The sequence below is a fragment of the Apteryx mantelli genome, chromosome 1 (genome assembly GCF_036417845.1).
Source record: "Apteryx mantelli isolate bAptMan1 chromosome 1, bAptMan1.hap1, whole genome shotgun sequence".
NCBI lineage: Eukaryota > Metazoa > Chordata > Aves > Apterygiformes > Apterygidae > Apteryx > Apteryx mantelli.
In genome coordinates this window covers 178,087,069-178,110,773 of record NC_089978.1, presented here as the reverse complement: position 1 = coordinate 178,110,773, position 23,705 = coordinate 178,087,069, and the positions used below count along the sequence as shown (strand labels likewise).

The 23,705-nt window shown below is 37.2% G+C and overlaps 1 protein-coding gene across 3 annotated transcripts in view; it reads right to left on the bottom strand.

Annotated features, from left to right (window-relative positions):
• The window catches only part of PPP1R12A (protein phosphatase 1 regulatory subunit 12A), a 128,686-nt gene that overhangs the window by 79,966 nt on the left and 25,015 nt on the right, over positions 1-23,705 (bottom strand). For all 3 annotated transcript variants that reach the window (XM_067312996.1, XM_067313002.1, XM_067313007.1), the window contains exon 2: positions 2,394-2,524. In XM_067312996.1, coding sequence (XP_067169097.1) covers positions 2,394-2,524 — 131 coding nt within the window. The remainder of the gene's footprint in view (positions 1-2,393; positions 2,525-23,705) is intronic.

Genomic DNA, 23,705 nt, shown 5'->3' with positions numbered 1-23,705 from the left:
ATTTCTTCAGACAGGAAGATGCATTTTTTTTTTTAAAGGAGGTAGGAAACACGTTCAAGGGAAGGAGGCTGTTTCAAAGGAGCAGATAACTGAAACGGGACAGGAGATGCTGCTCATAGAAGAGGCTGCAGGACTTGAGCACAGAATGGGGGGTGACAGGGACAGACCTGCAGTGAGAATCCACTGGCTGGACAATGAAGTTAGTGAAAGCAAAGAAAGCCCTCAGCTAGTAGGGGCCGTGCTACAAATTCACTCAGCCCCTCAGCAATGTGACCATACCCCAGCATGGGACCGGTGCCAAAATGGGGCTGAAACGATGAAGGATGACAAGCTATTAGCTGTATTCATTTCAGAACTATATACACACAAACTCTATGATTTACCCAAAAGTAAAAGCTTCCTTCCCTGAATCAGAAAATTTAATGTTAGAAATAAAACATATCAGATTCAGCCACAGAAACACATACACAAACATATACTCTTGCACGCTTTCTAAGAAAGCTGCTTTCTCGCTGAGGCATATGTTGGACCCAGTGTGGGCCAAATAAAAATCAAACTTTTAACCTCCGGCAATTTATTATATCATCTTCTTCCCCCAATTTTGCCTTAGTTGCAAATTTTGCTGTCAAGTTGAGATCCTGGAAACGTAATCAGGAGAGAATCTCAACTTTATGGGCCACAACAGATATAAATATTGCTCCATTCAGGTCAGGTTATTCTTCTCTGTTATATCTGGAAATCAGCTTCAATAGCTCATCTTCAAAACTCCTTGCACTCTATAAACACTGTTCTTCCAACAACTTAGATGTCCTACAAAACTAGCTTCCTCACCACTTCATTCTGTGAGTAGGAAAAAAGAAACAGGGTTATAATCCAATAATCTAATTTCTTTAAAAAGTATCTAGAGAAAGTATATAGATAAGCTCTGTCAAAGACTGAGAGAATTAAAAAAAACAGATGACAGGCTTCAGGAATGTTGCAGATTTGATAAACTCAAGTCAATACGGAAAAACTTTCTTGTGGACAAGGGAATGCATCCTTCTTTCTTCCCTGAACATCTGTCTACATTAGGCTACACCACCAAAACAAAAACTATTTTTTTCCCCCCAAGTGAACCACCTATCTCGGAAAAATGCAGGTGTTTACCTCTACTGAACTGAAGGGCTTGTATTACATCAGTGTGCAGGGAAAATTCTCTTCACATTATGACAAGCAAGTTAGCATTTTCAGAGTGCACACAAAACAGATTATAGTGTCAAACATCTGCACAGTGTAAGAAGGTACATTACAGAAGTTAGTAATAACATAGTGTCCTGGTTATAAAAAGGGCACACAAAGCACTTCACCCCTTGAACATCAGAAAAGAACTTTCCCACTGAAAATGATACTGAAAAGTCTCCAGAATTTTTTCTTTCTCATACAATTCAAACAATCATATCTTTCATACTTGCAGGACAGATTGTCAATTAACCATTCCCTAAACTGTAATTTCAATGTCAAAACACTGAAATTGTTATACTATCATAACTTGATGATAAAATACTACCTTATATTTTCTCCAAGTCCTAGACTGGATCAGACAGCACACTCAGTACAGCAGAATTTGTGAAATCTGTGTTTACCCAGATGGCTGTTGGAAAGATACTATTGCTCTCTTTACTGCAAGAACAGCATGCTGAACATCTGAAAGTCTACAAATAGACAGTAAAAATACATGCCATACACATTTTCTCTAACCAATCATGACTTCAAATCAAGACAGACAACCTCTGGAAAATTTTGATTTTAGCACATCTTCAGTGGCCTGAAACAAGCTTCAAGAATAACTCCCAAACCACCCACAGAATTCAGTACTGAGTAAGTTTTAGCTAATACCATAACAGGCATCTAACTTCAACTGCCAGGTTTTGTTCCACAGCTAAAATAATTAGCTGAAATCACTAATTTATACCACACCTGAAAAACAAAAGTATCAAGACTGCAAATAAAATCACAAAATCAATTTCCCACACATAGACCTAACCCTGGACAATGTTTCAGACTACTAATAAAACGTAAATCTGAACTTCCTCCCCCCACCATAACAATCTCTCTACAGAAGGAAATTATTTTAAAAAAAATCACCTGACAGTCATGAAGAACAGTCTTAAATGTTTATATCTTGTAACTACAGAAGATCCAGCATAAGAGAGCTAGAAAGAGAAAATGCAATGCACAAACAGCTATACACATGGCACACTTCATAACTAAAATACTATATAAAAATCATTGTCTCACTACTTGCCCTAGGAGCACCTAAAAAGACAATTTATGAACGCCATCTCTTTCTGTTGCCCCTCCAACAACTTATTAGCAAAATACACGTATTTTAAATATAGAGGAAAAAGCCTTACTCTGCTATATCAAGATATCCACAGGAAGCAGCTGCATGTAGAGGTATCCAGCCTTCGTTATCTGGTTGATTAATATTTGCTCCATTTTCCACCAGAAATTTCACCATATCTACGTTATCATCTATACAAGCCTATAAGGAAAGAAAGAGTTAAAAAATAAGTTCACATTAAAGTTGTTCTTCCAATACTGTGTATTTTTAAGAAACATCTTCAGAAAAAAAGATGATTATTTTCATGTATGATAAGGAAGCATGGTTTGTTGGGATCTGACTGGAGAACAGGACAAGTTTGAGAGAAAAGCAGTAGCTATTACAGGTTTGTCAAAAAAAGTCTTAAACAAAAGAATCCAAGCAAACAAAGAGTTTAACAAAGCCCACAAATATGACTTCCTCAGATAAATTTGTTCTATTTTCAGTAAAGCCATTTAGAGTTGTCACTGTAACCTTGTTCTCCAGCTCCCTTTACAAAGCCCCCAGACCCTGCCCCATGCCAGGCCCAGCTTAGTCAGTTGAGATATTTCAGTTGCCGACAGAGAGAGAGGCAGCAGTTTTGAAACCAATACCTTAACATGGCTTTAATTATAATGCAGTTGAGACTAAGGAGTAGGGACGGGGATGCCGAGTTGCATTTTGACGACACCCTGCTGTTTTCTACTGCCGAGTATTCTATACCACCATAGATCTTTTAACAGCCTATTAATCACTGTTGTTTGTAAGCCTACTTGGGTATCAGTTCGGCACACTGCAAAGATAGGATCTTTTGTGCACACACTATATAGTGTCTATCTTAATTACCAAGCAAACAATGTTGCAGCCGCAGAACTACCACCACTCTCCAGCTCTCCATCTTGACTGGGTCCTATTTTGCCTTTCTTCTCTGCGTTTGAGTATTTTTCTCACAGGGTGCTCAGTGGGTTTTCTTGCCAACTTCCCTACTGCTGCCCTTAAAAGGGCAGAGTACAACACAGAGAAAAGTCCCTCTGCATTTCAGGACAGAGGACTCAAAAACAGCTAGACCCCACAAGACTGGTATTAAATTTTTAGCTTAATAAAACAACACTACCACAGAGTCCGAAGGTTGAAATAGAAACTTATATTGCCAGGCTCCTAAACCCTTCCACAGAATTATTCCTCTACTAAAATGCAAGGTACAAATTTCACTTTTTAGAATACTTCCACAGAGACTGAAAATTATACACCATTTCATTACTGCAAAGATCTCAGCTTTCCTTATTTATGCCATTGTGCCTTCCAAGAAGAATTCGGAAACTTTCCTCCCTTCTGATATTTCTATGGTCATTTCTGCAGTGCTGAGGCAACAGTTGCAATGTAAGGGAGATGTGTTGCTGCCCTGCTTAACCAGCCAACCAAAAACAGCGAGAAATTATCCCTTTCTGACTCCCTTGGCTTTCGTAAAGTATAAACTTAGGGCTTGGTTTAGCATGCAACACAACTGTTTTAACAATGAGCCCAATCCTGACTTGTTCATCCATAAACTCTCAGTGGTACTGCAACCAGTCCTGAAGCACACTGCTCACATTATTTGTTTTCCAATTAAAAACAAAAACACAAGCTTTTGAGTGAGAATGTTAATAAACCTAAGTCATCTTCCTACCTTTTCAGGTATTCTTGATAACTGCCTTTTTACAGGACATTTTTTAATTACATAATTAACTTTTTAGTCCTATCTTTCTCTCAAATCAAAAGATAATTATTTTAATAATTTGATTTATTAACATACTCCAACAAAGACTGTCAGTTGCTCAAGCATATGACCTTCAATGCTTTCAATGTATCCGTGTACAATGCTTATATGATAGTAAAACATTCTTCAGGAAAAGAACTGCCTCTCTTTGCAAGTCATTTTTGTTACTCAAGCAAAAAGTAAGTAATCGCATGATGTCATAACTCAGTTCAAGATGAAAAGAAATTCAAGAAACAAGAGATACTTGCACTTAACAGAAACATTAACTTTTATTTTTTTTATTATTTTCTTTAAACACATGCAGCATATCTAGTCTTTCCAGCAAAATTCCAATTTGCCTGACCATTGATATGCTATGTATATCATATCTGCCAATTTATTATAAGGAAAATAAATTTATATGTGAGTTAGAAAACTTAAGTTTTCTGAGCATTTTTAAATACAGTCTTTTTAATGCTACTCTTCAATATGCTGCATACTCAGGTATGTTGCAGTCCTCCAAAATGCATAACCTGTGAACACGGGTATCTTAAAATTGATTAGCAACATTTAAAAAAGAAAAAAAAGAAAGAAAAAAAAAAAAAAAGGCCAGACCATGTGGTTGTGACACAAACCATCTACAGAGCAAACCTTGCCCATTTTTCAAGTATACATAAGAAAAAATTGGCAAGATATAGTCATAAAAATACTGTTGCTAAGTGAATCAAAAGCTTATATATGCAGCACATAAAAAGACATATGACTAAGTGGCTAAAAATATTTGACCAAATTTGGGCAGTTTATTGTGCCATATATGGCTAGAATCAGGAGAGCTCAAATACATTTCTAACGTATTATCAGAGATTATCTTTGCTTCTCATGAGTGTGCAATCAGCATGAATATATACATTAAGACAATATACAAATAACTGCCATTTACTTGTAGATGCAAATGGGAAAGTACTGGCAATGGTGATCAAACTTGAGAGATTTAAGTACATTCATCATAACCAATTATACATTCTGAGCAATTGTTACAGAAATTTTATTAAAGGACAACAGGAGGCAGAGAAGCTGAAACTGATAAAATGGAAGACTTACAGTTTAACAACGTATCGCCTTCGAGCTTCTTTACACAAAGATTATTTTAAAATTGTCAGGTACAAGGCTTAACTTTTTTGGAGGTCACAGAGGGTTTCGTATAAAAAAGTATCAGCTATCTTAAGGTGAAGAAAAGGAAATGCAATTGATCCTGTTGCTGAAGGACATTTATATAATATGTCCTATTTCCCCTTGCCCCCTTTTTGCCTTTAGCATCACAGGTGATTTGATCGACCCTGCCACTCTCACCACTCATCGTATAAAAGACCTTTGATTATCAGCAAGTACCTTAAGTCAGAAAGCCAAGAAACAAACACTATAAGAGAAATTTTATCTTGTTGTTTCTCCATTTCTCCTCTCATTATCATTGTGTTATCTTCCTATTCACTTCTAAAAGCAATATTTATCAAGTGCCAGAAGCGTCTCTATTGTTGGAGACTGACAACTTAGCCCCAAAAGGAAACCGTTTCACATTTGCATGATAAACTTAAAGAAACAGCCTCCAAAAAGTCTGTCCTAAAGCTCAGTATGTTGTACTCTGAAAATTATGACACAGGAAAACACAATATACATGCAATACGTAAACAACAAGAGTTACTTACAAGTCCGCTAATATCATAGTGAATTTGAAAGAAATTTCCACGCACATGTCCGTCACAGTCTCCCCGCAGGACAGGAGCAGGCCCTCCTCCACCCCCAGGCCCACTACAGCCCCTTCGGTACCAGCCCCTGTTCTGTGCTTTCCTCCCCTGCCCCAGCCTCTCCCCTGGGATCCTGGGCTCCCACCTGCGGCCTCAGTTCCCACTTGGGCAAGTGACAGGTCACCTCGAGGCTCTGTCCCAGTGCTGCCACACCACCAAATTAGCGGAGGTCGCACACCAGCCAGCTCGCGGGGCATGCAGAACACAGCGGGAGCCTGCGCCGAAGCCGCTTCTTCTGCCAAACCCCTGGTTTGTGTCTCCCAGCCCAGCGCCTGGTTTCCACAGAACCAGAGCATTTCTGAGGCATCCGCTACCCTGCCAAATTGACAGAAATTAGCCAGCAGGCCCCCAACCGAACAACAGCTGGACAGTGCAATCATATAAATAGTTTAGTTAAGAAACTAATTTAGAAACTAGGACAATTAGTCATAAAAGAACCAAAACAAAGCAAGGATGATAATACAAAGCCTGGTTACCTTTTCCGATACAAGCAGACTTTAAATCTCAAAGGAAAAGTATCAAGGTCCAAAAAATAAAGCTGCTTTCTATTTGTACAGCAATCCAAAATGTGGGCTGCAAAGAACAGCAAAGAGCAACAGCACACTGCTCCCCCACAAACCCTAGCTAAGCCCCAACTTGGTCTGGAAAGAAAATGACTACATTTAGTGAAACAAAATTTTAAAATTTTCCCCAGAAATACTTTCTGATCACTCAATAAGAATAGGCAGAACATGCTAAATCTTTAACTGTATTCAACATGACTTTATATCCCAGTGTAAGTGGTATGTGTTCTAGCTGGCTCTGTCACCACTATCAGGTGTTAAGTACATAGGTGAAGGGTGGACTTGAGTTAGTAAGAAACCTTAAAAATAGATAGCTTTAAAACAGCTATCTAGAGTGCTCGGTCCCTCAGTGAGTAACCACCTAAAGAATTCAGTAGACAGTACTCCTCCCCAAAAGACAAGAAAAACAAGTCTATATTAAAAAAGTGTATCAGAAGCCTTGTAGGGAAATGGACAAGCAATCAGTTAAACAGACTACTGCCTCATATACATGGAGCAAAACTATACCGTATACATCTCATTTGAGCTACAATGCTTTTTTCTTCAATAACGACATCTAATGAGGTTTCAAGGTTTGATTTTTTTTTAAAATCAGTATTTTCTAGAGAAAGATTAAAAAGCTACGTTTTACTGTCACCAGATCAGTAACCTTACTATTCCATAAATTAGTATTTTTTGCTTCTAATAGAAGAAAATAAACTTTACAGGTTTAACCTCTGTCACATTTCATTTTTATTTTCAGTACACAGAGTAGTCAAAAACTATAACACAGAGTAATATATTACTCTTAAAGGGACGAAAGAAGCCAACCGTGAGCTAGTACATTACTTTTATATTAAAAAAAATTCCCACTATATCACATTTAGACATCCTATCTCTGCCAAGTTCTCTCATTGATGCAGTTCCCTCAGTAGTCTACCAGAAATAATCTTAGCGCAAAACTATAAGACTGGAAATACTGATACCCAAGTTTAATCCAACTGAATCAAATTGTCATATGGAAAAATTCACTCCTTTTTTGCTTAATTCTTAGAATAAATACTAAATGTCATCTATTACCTACAGACTAGAAGGCAAGGAATAGATGTTACTGTCAGCAAGATTTTTTACCCTCTCCAGAAGAAATCTGTGTGCTCAACTCATAATGGTAACAAAACAGCTAAATCCTAATTAAAACATCAGAATTATCATACTGACATGCAAAAACAAGTCAAACAAACTGTTGGCTCTCCCTGTTTACTTCAACTTCCACTAATAAGGCAAGAACAAATTTTCCTGTAATGACAATTCTTGTGGAAATGGAGGAAACAGAGGAAAGGAGAATGATCTCATACAGCGGCCTATAGACTAGTTCATCCCTTCCTTTGATTTATCTAGTGAAACAAGTCCAGCGTGTCCAGTGGAACTAAGCAGAGCATTAACATCTTTGTACACACAATACAAAATCTTCAATACTTGAATGGACTTTGCATTCCTACTTCAGATTATTTCAAGTTGTTTTCTATGGACGATAGAATTCCACCTCTTCAGCAGAAGCCACTTTCAAATTTACATCAAGATAGCAAAATGGAATTAAATTCAGTAACAAGGATATTCACTCTTCAGTTATTCCTGTACCTAACGTAACCTCATCCATATCATTTCATGCAGAAACATCAAGGCCAGAAATAGAAGAACAGCTGCCCAAATAACTTTTGGAAAAAGATGAACAAAAATCAGTCACCTCCTACTACTCCCAATTGCTGAAAGGTAAAAGAACACAGGGCCAAATACTCAAGCACATAAAATCAACTTGGATGGAGGCCTTTCCAAAATAAAGCATTCTCTCATAAAGTGCTTTTCGTGCTAACCTCACGTGATAGCATTATCAGGTAAAAGGACATTTCTTAAAATATTTCTTAGAAGAGCATCACCTCCTGGAGCAAAACTAAAAATGAAGATTAAGAGTAACCGAGAATTAAATTAAGGGAAAGTATCCATATCTAGCAGCAGAGCTGGCTGAAAGACATTCCTACCCTCTTTTCACCCTCAATTATTTGTTCCCTCTGCCACCACATGCCATGCTTACAACTATGCCAACATTCTTTGCTAAACTGCATCTAAAGTGGATCAGAAACACAATTAGAATTTATAATAAAATAGGAAAGAGGACAGCAATAAACTATTATCTTGATAGGATCAGAGCAGACTATTTTGGTTTTGTTTTATTAAAACACTTTTTATGTTCAGGAGAAGCCATGTTCTGAAATTCACCTTCATGTCCTATTTCCACTATCAGAGAAACAAAATTTTGTTCTATTGTGAAATTTCACCCACTGGAAACCTTGTGTTAAAGTTTGTTTCAAACCAGCATTTTTCAAAGACAACACATTTCTAAATTTTCCACCACTTCTACCACTCTTGCTTTTAAATCTACTACACATTTTAGCCTACTTTCTCTTTGACACAGACTTCCTAAGGAAATCACATTACTCACTGTGTCTATCTGGCTGCCCTTCCTCCCTCAGCAATTTCAATTGCATCTGAAGAAAGGAACAGACGTTGCAGAGAATTAAATCCTCTCCCTTTCATGAAAATTGTCAGGTGGTTTAAGGATGAGACCCCTGAGTTAATGCTGCCACAGAGGCACTTCCGTGTGAACCCAGCAGTTATTGGTTCTCCCTGGGCCTTCTTGCTGGCCTGCCAACAAGCTCAGCATAGCCAGGTAAGTACCCCTACTGGAAAACCAGCCTCAGTCTGCGATGCTTTTTGCCATCATGTGGGAAGGTTTTTATTAAGACAGAGGAAATTAGCCTTCACTAGGTACACTATTTATGAACCATCTCTTGCTCATCTACTGCATTTATCTTCACTCTCCTTGGGGGGGGGGGGGGAAGAGACTTACATATTGTAACTTTTAATTGTATATATATATTTTTTTAAACAAACCACTAATGGAGAAGGTAGAATTTGGTCAAAAGATCCAAAGCAAGCTTGAGCAAGTTCTCCACATTTAGTAGGTCACATTTATGCTTACCATTAAGAATGCAGCAAAAACAGGTCAAATGGCAGTAAGATATATAAAATGAAATCAAGCCGTATCTAACTTCCAAACTACAGATTCCAGTTATTCTGGTAGATACTGCCACTGGACCTAAGGAGGAATACCTTTTCTGCACCTTAAATGTGTTTGTGGGTTATTAATTCAATTTTTTCATACAAAGCATAACATCTTAAGCATCCAATATTAGTAATAATCGTGTACTAAGGCTCACTGAATATTTGGGAACACTTCCAGAATAATGGATAATAAGAATGACTTACAAATTAGGTAATAAAACATCACCCCTTGTTGCATTTATTTATTCTTTAAGGAATCACTAGAAAAGCATGTATTTTACTTCTCCCAAGTTTTCTTTTTCATATAGCACATAGGGTGGAAAAGGTACTGTTAATGTTCACATTTATTGCAAGAAACAGGACAGTCTGGGTGCTGAAACAGAACTTCAGGCATTAATCCAATATTAAGCACGACCAATGTTGCTTAATTATGAAATTAAATATAGTCTTTCCAGTGTTCATATAGCTAAACCCCAAGTCAGAGATTATATTTTTCAATGAGTTGAGAAAACACGGAGTATCTCAGCAAACTGACACAATATAGTCCCAGGATTTTACTAAAGACTAATTTATTTTTTCAAGAGCATGTTTACTAATGAAATGGAGTATCTTACCTTGGAAGTATACTTGATAAACTATTGATACTAATTTTTTGCTATACTAGCCTTATTTTTCATAACTTGTTTGTAAACACTGCATGTATGATGCAATCTACTATTTTCAATTAATAACAGCTTACTATTTAAAATCCTGGAGAGTTGGCTCATACAAGATTATTAAAATGATAGGTGCCATATTAAATAAACTCATGAACAAACCATTTCAAAAGCAACTCCGTGCTCTGGAAGTTCTGGCAGTTCAAAGTTTATTGTTTATATTTCTCTCTCTCTAGCATATGAGTCAGTTTTAGAGCAAAATGAGGTTCCTTGTAGAAACCATACTGCAAAAGCAGGTGGATAAGCTACTCTCTCCTTAACAGAAAACACCACTTGCAGCTGATGCAATCTTTCATGTCCATTCAAGTCTTATGGGGAAGGCATACAGAGACTATTGAAACAAAGCACCCGTTAACCATCTTTACCTCGTTCAAATGCTGTATAACTGTTCAACATCGACAAAGACAGACAAATCAACCCAGAACTCCAACTTCAAAAGAGGTGGACAAACCAGCAGCTACACAAAACTGATAATTGTTTAGCTCAAATTCGTTAAGAATATAATGTCCATACTGACTACAATTTTGCCTCATCTTAGGTGTTACACTTAAATATTTTTAATAAATTACATGCAGTTAGGTTTTTCTAGTTTGTAATACAAAGTTACAGTTAAAACTATAAATTTAAGGGTACAATTCATGACAAACACTAAAATCTATGGTTGTTATTAAAATCATCTACATGTTATAAAACTAATTTCATAGGGATTTCCCACTATTTAAACCCTAATGGATTCTTAATTATGGCTCTTAATCATGACTGTAATTAAATATATATATTTAGGTCTTTCTGATGCATTTCCAGTAAAAGATACCATTATTCTTGTCCATTTAAACTTCCACTAAGATGAATAACTGGAAAAAGAGTTAGGCCTAACATAGTATTTACTATAATCAGATATTACTATTCCTGCCAGGAATCACAGTAATGGATCAAAACTCACTCCAACAGACATTATATAGACACAACAATAAAATCCAATAGCAGCCTTCCTATTTTCTTGGGAAAAAAATAAAAAAAACAAAAAACAAACCCAATCTACTAAATATTACCTGGAAGTCTAGTTTCAAACAAGTATTTGTTTTCTTGTTTAGCTGTCTGCAAACCTATTCTCAAGAACATTTAAGCTTCCCACCTTTACCCTAACAAGCAGAAGAGTAAGAGATTATTTCTTAATTAAACCCAGCATTCTAGAAGTTTAGTATTAAGCTTTACTGACATCCTTATATTTCAAGCCAAAGAAAAATCTCAAGACAACCCTACCAAAAACAAGAACAAACCTGGAAACACGAGATGCCATGGAACACAATGCAAGCCCCTGCAGAATTATTTTACAGAAAAGAGATCAAATGCAGCTTTCAGATCAAACAGCATTCAAAGACTAAAATACTGATCCTGGAACAGATCTATCTGACTGACTTCACTTTCCTCTCCTGGCTCACTATATTGAAATGGATCTGGTGAAGATGCTGGAGAAAGGATGCTACAAAGCAACCTTCGCCTAAACTTCACGCAAACCAGCACACTCTTGAAATGCATACTATGCAGCACATGAGGAACAACCTGCTTCTGAATTCTACTGTACCTTCGGGTTTCCTTCAAATCAAACACAAAAAGAGTACATTCTGTGGAAAACACAGCTTGCTTTTAAAGGTAGGTACAAATTTCTGAGTTAGCTTTATAATCACACTGCAGGCTAAAGAACATGAGTTTAATCAAAAGAAATGAGAACTGAAGACCAGACCAATAATACGGCACTACAACTATACTAAGACAGATGTACAAATCCAAAAGCTGTCTGGATCCCTCAGGGATCCACACAAATGAGATATGAGAGATGCGTGTTTTAGCTAGACGTGGTTGAAATCTATGCCATTTGTCCAGCAGCACCAATTCTAGGAGTATTGGAATTTGTGAGTTAAAACCACAACTGAATTTCAGACTTGTTTTAAAAATGGCTTTACCACTCTTTTAGCCTGTGTCTTAGCAGTGTGAGTTCTCAGACAATTTCAAGCATCTTGGCTGATGCACTTTCCTGAGTATGACATGGACGTACAATGCTGCACCTGCACCTCCTGATAGGTATGGGAGCAGTCTTCAGTTTAAAAAAATGGTTCTTAGATTAGAATAAAAATTTCATACAGTAAAATGCAGCTACCTTTTTATTAAGCATTTATTATAATTTTGACACATACTGATTAGTTTTCATGATAACAATCTGGTAACACAATCTGTAAATATTAAATTCGAGGAGAAGGCTGAGTCATGTATGTATTTATGTCCCAGCAAAATTTAAGAATATGCAATCATATTTCAAAATTTTAAATTCTCTGCTCAGTAAACATAATCTTATTTTAGAATACAGGCAACTAAACAACTTTGAGCCACAGCAGCTTTTCAGTTTAAAGCATCTAATATTTTGATATCCTCTAATACAATTTCTTAGCCAAACTGATCACCTGCTAAAACAAAAATTCATCATCATCAAAAAAAAACCTTAGTAGAAGAATCTGTTTATGTAAATCAGGTTTGTTTATTTTTACATTCCTTGGATTTAATTTAAGCCACATGTGCCAAGCCTCCCTTTTCCCCCCTGCTCCTAGCTTTTACTTCTCTACAGCTGGTAATTCTTCACAAGGGAAAACTGCCCTTCCTTGGAATAAAGGAGAAGAAGAAAGCAAAACCAACTACATTTATCAGAGCCTCACTACAAACTGTTAAGGGCTACATTAGTGATCTACTAGTCAACTGACATCTTAATCTTCTGCTTTATCAGGGCCTAGGTCAAGCTTTCATTGCTTTCTAATTTTAGCCAACTGAAGTAGCAAAGCTGAATAGAATGAAAGTAGTAACATAAAATAAGAGTAATGATAACCTTTTATCTCACCACTGATTGCAAGTTATCACAGTGAGGGAAAACCAAGAAACTGGGGGGGGGGGGGGGGGGGGAGCATGATTAGACGTTCATTGGGCACCCTAACTAACCAAGACGGACCTTCTGTGAGCTCACTTTCGTACCTCACATTACTAAGCACAGTAAAAGCACTTTTAACAGAAGAATCCAAAATTTAAGGTACAAAAGGATTAAAGACAAACAGATGCCCAAATTTGCAAATAGACAACTAGGAGTATCTCCTCCTGTCACGTGCAGTTTTATCCTTCTCATTATACAATATACTACAAGTAAAAGCATATTTTTAATAAACTGACTAGGTTGGTATTGTTCTGGAGTTTTTTTCCCTGAATACAGGATCTATACAAATAAGCTAATTTGAATAACTTATTTTAACATAATAAAACAAGTGTATGTAAGTTATTAATGACATTTCCATTATATAAATATACATTATATATTAAAAAAGGAAAAAATTATAATTTGTACCTCAATGGAAACAGATTAAATTAGAAGTGCATAAAACTGTCATTTTGAACTGCTTAAACTTTATATATTTACCACATTTAAGATAATTTGATTAATTTTATCAAAACTAACTTGCATGTAAATCCAATTAAACAAAGGTAGTACTACATTTAAAAAAAGGAAACTAGCTAATTGTCTCTCAGCAACATACAATTTTATATTTTTGATGAAAGGATGTAGTCCCACCTCTACTTAGCTTTTCATCTCCTAGCCTAGGAAAACAATCTCTCCCTAACATAAATCCCAGTAAGTTTCTCAATTTATGATCAAACTTTTAAATCACTGAATTGACTGAATAAACTGAAAGGCATTTTCAGCTCTTCAAAAACACTATGAAATCTCAAAGCTGACTTCGGTTCTACATCTGTAGATTCCAAGTGAAAGCAGAGTATTCTGACATTCTTCCCTAAAATTTTAGCAGCAAACCAAGGATTAAGCAACCTATTAAATGACAGAGTTTTAGTGAAATTATCCAAAAGTATACTAGACAAAGTTGCTACAGTAGATGTCAATGTCAAACAGTTGCTCTTTCTTAAAACTGTATTTTTAATACAGATTTTGTCTATTCGGACAGTAACAAGATGACAAGCCTCCAACTTCTACTACCCTCAACATTATCAGGTAACATTCTTTGCCATTTGCATCAAAAAACAGTAACTCAATGCTAGTCAAGGTCAGTCCTAATTCTGAAGCATGACAGTACAAACATGTTGATAAACCTCCACAACTCTCTTAGCATTTTGAAGGCCTAAAGCCTGCACAACACGTTTTACACCCATCAGCAATGCACACAAATTTTAACTTCACATTTCAACAAAAGCCTCAAGAAGCAGCTATTCAATGCAGTCTTTTAGAACACACTGGCTGTGGGACGTGCATATATGCATAATTACATTTTTTAAAAACTAAATTTACTTCTGGCTACCCAAACTCAGAATTTCAGTGTAAATTTTAAAGAAACTAGGATCTGTTTGCTACTTTGTTCTGTTGAAAGATGGAAGGAAATACTCAGGGGAGCACAAGGAGGTAGAGACAGTGCCGAAAAATTCAGTGTCAGGTAATTTCCATGTGATTTTTTTTTTTTTTTTTATATATTCCACATCGTGGACAGACACACAGCATCACTTTGAACATCCTGTCCAAAGCCTTTTTTCCTCATTTAATCTGCAGAAAGAAATGTCATTGCTATCTCCAAAAAGGTAAGGTACTTGCAACAGACAAAGATCACCAAAATTCAAGTAAAATCTTGGTGAGGATAAGATCAACACAAGCTACACCTAAAGCCAAAATTCAAGTCAGATTAGGCACTGCAGGAATCTCTTCGAAGTTAAATAAGGGCATACTCACGCTGCACCTTAGCTAAATTTGCTAAACAATCTAAAATAACTTACATGAAATATATTACAATGTTAATATAGTTAAAAATATTTTTGAATAAACAAAGAGAAGATTATCAAATGTATTATAAGTCCCTGTCAAGTAAAAAAAAAACAACAACAACAAAGTCTATTCAACACGAAACTCCGTTTCTCTCAAAGGCCACCTATGCAGCTCTTCATCTACACAGATATGTCTCTCAACTTCTAAAAAAGGCATTTTTGCCACAGTGTAACTCAATACTCTATTTTCAATAGGCTACCCACATCATGCAACTTACTGAGCAAATCCTCACTGGTTGGAACAAAGGAAAGATGAAACTCTGCATTCACTTTTGTATGCTTGCTGCCAGGCAGGAGTCTCATCTCTACCTCCATCTAGCATCCTTGAACTGTATCCAATTTTTCAATTGGCAGAAGAAACTAACCATAGGTACTTCTAACAGATCTAACAATTTATCTCCAGCCACAAACATAACATCCAACTGAGACTTTGTCAACTTTCTCCCAAAAAAGCAGAACAGAAGCACCAACTTTGGCATCTGACTCCCTCTGACATATCTAAACAGGAAATACTTTGGTACAGTTGTCCTATTAAAAAATCATTATGACAGATTAATGAACAAACTGCAAGTAATCACCAGTTCCTAGGAAACCACTTACATCCCAATTACGTTAAAATACAGACAGGAAGACAACAGCAAATGAGAAAAATAAGCTAGATTTCTATTGACCCATCCAAATTACATACTGTCATACATATGCATACATAACATTTCAAGAGAGGCAATTTTCAAGCCTTTTATTTAATTATTATTATTATTTTTTTTTTTTTTAAAAAAAAAGAGTAGAGTATCACATGGACCAGAAGCCTTTATTCCACAAGACAGGAGAATCTGACTAGAAAGTAACCATAGTACAGATTTAAAGCAAATCAATGGCAGCAATTAAAAATAAAGTATTTTACAAATAAAAAAGGGAACATGGGTATAAATCAATAAAATAAGTAACAGAGCAGAAACTTGGTAAGGGAAGCTGCAAACATCGAAAAAAAAACCCACACCTCTGACAGGCATTTCTTAAGTATATTTAGAACAGGGAAAAAACTGGCAGTGATATAGGGAATATATATGAATAACGTAGGGAGAGAGAACTGGTCAAATACCTCTACTTTGTGTTTTGAAAGAAGCAAAAAGTTGTATCTGTATTGCATAATGAGGATTATATACCTGCCAATCTACTAGTAATAAAGAAAAACACTAAATACCCACAGATAAATATTTAACTCAATAGACCTTAGTAATCTGAATCACAAGCATGCTCAGGCAGCTCTCTAGCCACTATGCAAAAACTTAAGGCAGCTTCAAGTCTGCTGATATTTATTTTCTAAACATATCTTGAAATACCTGGGAAACAGCAGAGGACCATACCAACACAGCAAAGTAATAACACACGACTGTAAGCTAGTTAGCCTATCAGACACACTGGGTAAAAGAATTAAAAAAACAACAAAAAAAACCACCATGTGACAGATATTAAGATGACTGAAGTTCATTAGGCTTATTAGTGGGAAGGCAGCATCATGCCAACACAACTGTATTGCTTCAAAAGCTTGCTTAGCTTCAGAAACAGTACCACTGCTTTTTTGTACCATGGAGCCAGACCTGATAAACACTGAAGGAGCCCAGCTGACACACATTCCTAAAACTTAGGGCACCAGCAAGCACAGCACAAACACAGCTTTGAACCAGCCTAGCTCCAGTGAAGCTTGTTAAACTTGTAACCTTGCCAGATGAAAGCTGACTCTGCACAAGAATCAACTCTGCTCATAAACGCTCAAGAAAGTCACTAGCTTTCATGCAGCAGACACCTTAGAAGGTGATGAACCTGAACAGGCTTCCTCTTCAGAGGGCACCTTTAAGCATATCCTCCAAATCCAATATCCTCCACCTGCAATAAACAGATTATTCAGCCATGCTAGCCTCCCCTCACATCAAGTATTAAAAACTAATTCCACTTAAAAAAAAAAAAAAAAAAAAGAATACGTGGAGTTGGAAAGGACCTCCAGAGATCATCTGGTCCAAGCCCCCTGCTCAAGCAGGGTCAGCTAGAGCAGGTTGCTCAGGGCCAGCCAGTGTCCAGTCAGGTTTTGACTATCTCCAAGGATGGAGACTCCACAACCTCTCTGAGCAACCTGCTCTAGTGTTCAAACACCTTTACAGGGAAAAGGCATTTTCTTATGTTCAGATGGAATCTTTTCTTGTGTTTGGGCACACACTGCGGGAATAGCTACCAGAAATGGAACATTTCTGAGAAACTTTTCTAGACTGCATCTGCAACCAACATTACTGTTCTTCCCCTAATGGCATAAAAGGGAAAGAATAAAATTCCTCAGCTCCATGCTCATTCTGATACAGGAGGAAAGAAAGTCATATAACACATTTGGTCAATATATTAAGAAAGCAGTTTCTTTTTCTTCAAATGGCTGCGTGTGCTTCATTACCAAGTATGTCTCTAGCTTTATTCTGACATATTTTTGCACACTGTGATTCACACTACACCACCTTCGCTACTGCCACCACACACTTGAACAGTAAATCTGCAGTATCACATGCAGCCTGAGTCCAGGACTCAGATACAGCTGTGCTCACTGCCTGTTTTGTATAGCCTGACCTGTACTGCCATCCTCAAACTCTCCACCACACTCCACTGCACTTCTCCCAGTAATCACCCTATTTAGGAAGGGATGCAGCAAGCAATACAGTGCTGCTGTTATACTCTTTACTGCTGCCCTTTCTCCTTTTTTCCTCTGCCAACATGTTTTATTTTGTTAAAAAAATACCAGGCAGTAGAAAATGTCTAGGGAAATATTTATGAAAAGGGCAAGGTTAGTGTTGTATTTTCCCCATCTTCTACAGAGCCTTAGATCCTCACAGACCAAGTTCTTTCTGTGTGTAAAGTTAAGGACAGTAATCTAGTTTCCTCTAGATTTATCACTTCATGCTACTACCCTTTTGAAGAGCAAGTTTATCCAAGCAAGCAAGCAACATGAACATACTGTATCTACATGACCAACTGTAACCATGGCACACATGCCAAAATCAGCACATGATGCTCATATCATCTGCTCTTCTGCTGGAGGACAATTCATACATTCTTACACACAGTGTGGCAGTTTGTCTTTAGCTTCAGTCCCATATGCCAGATTTTGGAAGCTCAGACATCAGTTTCAACCAGAAAATGACCCAGTAAACTCACCAGAAAACCAAAGTATTTAACAAGTAAGTCCTTTTGCTCATTACTTCAACAACCACATCACTTGCCAGGAAGATTTCCTTAGAGTCAATATAGACATTCATGTATTTCCTCTAGGCTCTTTAACAGCACGTAATACCATTTCAGAAGCAAGGAGTGATCTTACTATAAAATCCCTTTCAGAAAAGTTCCTGTAGTCAAATGCTGATAAAAACACAAGCTTTATAGAAGAATTCTTACCGAGTTTGTAGGAATTTTCTTCCCCGCTGCAGTTGATTTTAGGTAGTTATACAGAAAATGGTATCTCAGTTGATAACTAGGCCCTCACCTGCAAATTCTGCACTAGAATCTCTGACATTCAGAAAATGACATTGTTTCCAAGTACTCAAAAAGCATGATTTCCATTGAATAATTTTCTTTTCTACATTTCAAGATGAGTTTCAAGGAATATTCTGATTCCTGCATGAGGTAATTTTATAAAATGAGCAAACTCCAGCCTTTCTGAGCTGTAAGAAACTACTACTAAAAATATATTTTTTAGTATATACACTAATCACTTTGAGCGTGATTCCATAAAAACCCACTGTTGACAAACCAGGAGGTCCCAGTCTCCCTCCTCATTCTGAGCTACATATTCCCTTTTGTCAGTCCTCTACATTAGCCAGTTCGACTCATCAGCATGGCAGAAACAACCTCTTTTCCCTCCCTCCTGGTTGGAAAAAAAAAAAAAAGGCAGGGAAATAAAACAGCATGGTGGGAGGAAGAAACAAGAGCTCACACCATTTCAAGGCAGTGAAGAATAGGATCAGCTCAGGTGGTTCTGGAGCTGCAGCCACTTCTGACTGCTCTCTCCCAGGGAGGATATTGGAAAGAAGGGTAAAGGCCTACATTTCTTGATCACGTAATAATTTGTTTGCGTCTTGACTTCTAAATTGTGAGAGATCACTGAACTCTTTGAATTTCATCAGGACAGAAAACACACTGGCCTTCTCTTTAGGAGCACTGTGTCAGCTTGAAAGAAATAATAAGACACCAGAAGTCTGTTGTTTACCTGATCTTAGCAGTGTTCACATCATCATGAAATTAATCATAAATGCTTTAAAGTCTGCTTCTTGTACACCTGATTGCTAGTTAAAGTTTATTTACAGAAATAAAAAGAGCACAGAACTAAAAGCCTGTTTAAAAAAAAAAACAAAAAAAAAAACACTTTGGCTCCTAAGTCAGTCAAACCAATGGGACTGACTTTATTAACTCCACTTCCCCCACGAACACATAAGAACAAGTGATAAAGTAAAAATGAGGGAAAACACAGAAAATAAAAAGATTTGATTAAATGGAGAAAGTATCCACACTGCCTGAGCATGGAGAAAGTCTATGTGCTGCAGAGTTTTGGCAGGTAACAGTTCAGTGGCCTTGGCAGGGGAGGCCAACGTAGGGTTAGGAGTTGCAGGGGAGACTTCCAAGTTTCTTCATTTTAGACAAACTGACAAAGGTCCACCTGGCCTTGCTCTGCTGTTCAATCATCCACCAGTCAGCCTGCAAACTGAAAGCTCCTGCTACACAAATTGTTTTAAGACTGGTTCTCAATTCTTTCTCATGAAATACCTAGCCTTCTGGCTAGAAGCTATGTTCCAAGTACTCCAAAGCATATATGGTAAGAAACTGCCTCTGCATTAAACAGAAAAATGAAACTGAATCCCTGACATGCCAGAAGACTAGCTTTGCTGCCTTAAGTTTGCTTTTTTTGCCCCCTCTACAATGCATATCTCTAAGAATTCCTGGAGGACAAAGCTGTTCTGCCACTTAATTTACAGTATTAAATTAGTCAAGATGTGCGTAAGCTTTCTGTTTCTCCAAGGACTCTAGTTTTACATTAGACATTCATTTATGCATAGACCTATATACAAGCAATAGTAAGGCCCAATAGCCAAACATCCCACAGCTAAGAAATGCTTTAACTAAAGTTGCCCAAGCCTTATCAACTGGCTCGACAAGCATATGACTTATGCACAATTCTAATCAACATGATCACTTTTTCCCTGTGGCTAAAGGAGCTTGTTTCATTCAGTCTATGAGATGATCAATGCTTCCATGATGTGCAGCTCATCAAAATTTGTTTGTTTTTTTTCTTAACTGTTCAATGTTTGGCACATACTACTCAAATTTTGTTCTGAAGACAGGGCCGATTTTCTCATGGGCTCTTCTACTTATCAGCACTTATCAACATTTAGATACATAAACAGTATTTTCATAAAATCTCCACCACAAAAGTATGTTATTATTTTATAGATAGGAAACAGAGACAAAGGTTATCGTAAGCAGTAGCCACTGATTTGACCACACAATTTGAAACATTAAGGAACCAAGGTTTTAGGATGTACACCATTTCATATTCAAAGCAAAGTTTCCTTTCACTTCAGCTACAGCCACAAGTACATAATGCTTCTGCAGATCTTCCTGCAATCTCCTACTCCATTCATGACATGCTATTGTCCTTCTTCCCCTCTGCGGAAGTCCTACGTGCAACAGCATCTTTTATTACATGGTTTGAATTACCCCAAGAGCAAATCCTCTGTACAGACCACATAATCTAGGTAAGATAATACAATAAAATAGAGTATTAAAAGGCTAAGGCGTGTAAGTCCTAGTACAGTCTTCAAGGCAGCATCAATCACCTGACATCCAATGACAACACTTCACCCAAGTTCTATTTTACTTCAGTATTCCCAGCATCATCCTCTCTTTCCTATTTCCTTTTCCACTGTTTATTCTTCCTAGTTCTGTTTCATTCTGAAAACCAGTCCACATCTGCCTGCTCCCTTTTGCCTCCACTCTTCTGACACACTCCTACTTTCCTACTCTATTTTTGCATCTTACAGCTTCCTCTGTGCAAGGAGGCAAGGGGGTCACACAGCAAAGATGGTACTGACATATCTCTAAATGAGTTTCAGAAGTCTACAGCAACCTGACACCTGTACTGCTTCCATGACCTGAATTATCATACTGAAAAGTGACTTAGCTGTATCTCTGTACAGTGCTGCAATCTTCCTTTACGTCTTGGTAAATTTGTTGGATCTCAGCTGTTCTTTGAAGCACTCGTTTCCTCTAGTGAATCAGAAAAGATCTGAAAAAAAAGAGATCTGAAAAATCCTAATATTCTCCAAAATGCTACGATATAAAAACACAGATCCATCCAACAAGACATTTTCTTTGTGTCTCCCAACCTGATTAAGTAGACAAATGTGCAGCTATCATTCTACAGCTACAACTGATAGAAGGTCCCTATCATGGTGGCAAATGTAACATCTGACTAAGGAAAAAAAGACAATATCTGTCTTTTTTATAGCTCTTAACCAAAAATAGTGAAAGAACACTTTGTAGAGATCCATGGTTTTGACCAAAAGTATGGATTACCTTTCATAAAAAGAAGAACTGAACAGGGTTATGAGCCTGAAAAGAAATTACTTTGATGAAGTACAACAGACAAAATCATGAATAGTATGGAGAAAGTAAATAGGGATCAGCTGTTCACACTGTCCTCCAGGACAGGAAGTAGAAGTCATTACATGAAGCTAGTAAGAGCTAGGATCAAAAAACATCAAAAACAAAATCTGCTTTTTTGAAAGCTGACTGGAATGTTCCATATCAGCAGAAGCAGAAATATTAGTGAGCTCTGGTGACTGGCCTTTCCTTTTTACACAAGTCAGCTAGTGGAGCTATACGATTAACTGAAAGAGCTCTCAGACCTTAGCAGTCCAGATGTAAAAAAGCCCTCTTCCCTACAAGTCAAATCGATACTATAGCAGTTTTACTGCATACTGCTCTCATCACAGAAAACAAAGGCCTATATTATCTCCTATCACTGAAAAGATATTATATTTTTCATTAGTATTCCAAATAAAGGCACTGGCATTCTTGCATTCTCAATTTACCATATTTCTTGAAAAACAGGAGTCTATGCATCTGAATGAAGAGATAGGACTATGCTTACCAGTCTAGTATCTCATTCAGAAGGGTTTTTGTTTTAAAAGTATAGGCATACAAGCTACCAAAAGAAGAAATTACTGTAAAGCCTATGTGCACCCTAATACTTGAGAATAAATACAGGGTAGCTTACCTCACTGCAAACAATCATTTTAAATGGCTGGTGCCACCATACTCAGATGCTCTTTCCAGAGGAACCTGAACCAGATCTCTGGGAAGCAATACCTGAATACGCAAGTCTCAACAACCGTTTATTTAAACTGTTAGCATCTATTTAACCAGTTAACAAACAAGTCAAATGCACAGTAGAAAGTATACTGGATTCTGTAGAATAAACTTTGCTTATAACAACTACAGGAATTATCGCTAGTTTCCAACAAATTTGGGTAAAGGTGTAACAGCTTATTTCATGGCAAAAGTTCATTATGCAACAAAGCTGTATAATCAATGAGCTACTATTCTTTATTAAAGTAGCATTAAATTTTCAGGACCCAGTCACTGCTACAAAAGGAATTTCTTCTACTAGCTACATAGGCTCCTGCCACATTTTTAGTTTTAATAATTAGCTACTGTGCTACTGAAGGAGGCCAAGCAAGACAGTATTATAGACAAAGCTACAGCCAGCTGGGTTGGGTTTTTTCTTTCTTTCTTTTTTTTTGTTGGATGGCTGCCTTCATTTCACTGAAACACTACAAAGCAAGTTGACCATATAAGGCACTGGGATTCCCATGGAAAATGCTTACACAAATCAGATCCATGCCCTCTTTTCAGTTTATATATTATAGTTAATACTCCTACATGAACACTTGCAGTACATTTTTAAAAGATGGTTCAAAATTAAATAGCATTATTTTGCCTTAATTCATTTCACGTAAGTAGCCTTCCAGAAGAATCTCCAGCTTAACGTTCAACCAAACACATTTCTTTAACATCTATGCAAAGTTAGCTCCGACCAATTTCAAAATTGCAGGCCAGGCTCCAAACATTAGTAAGCACAACCCGGCTGATTTTGGTGCAAATCAAAGTACCAGAAAAGCCTAATTCACATTGCAGGGGTCTGACAGCAAACAAACCTCTCTGCCAATCCCTGGCTGCAGCTCACATTTATCTGAGGCAGCAACTTGCTGCATGGAAAGATTATTTGTAGACTAGATTCCAACAAGAATAACTCTAACAAGCAAGGGCTTATAAGGAGATGGTAATACACAGTCTACGGAGAAAGGGCAGGGAGAACTGCAGAAAGCACCAATCTTGAACAGGAAGGGGGGCCAAAATAAAGGAAACTGCAGGGAGTCCACTTCCAAAGGGAAGGAGAGTTTTGGAGACGATGGAAGGGAAAAGTTGTAGTGAGTCTCAGAAAGGAGGGACAGGAAAAAAATACATGTGGACTTTAGGGAAAGACAGACAAAAACA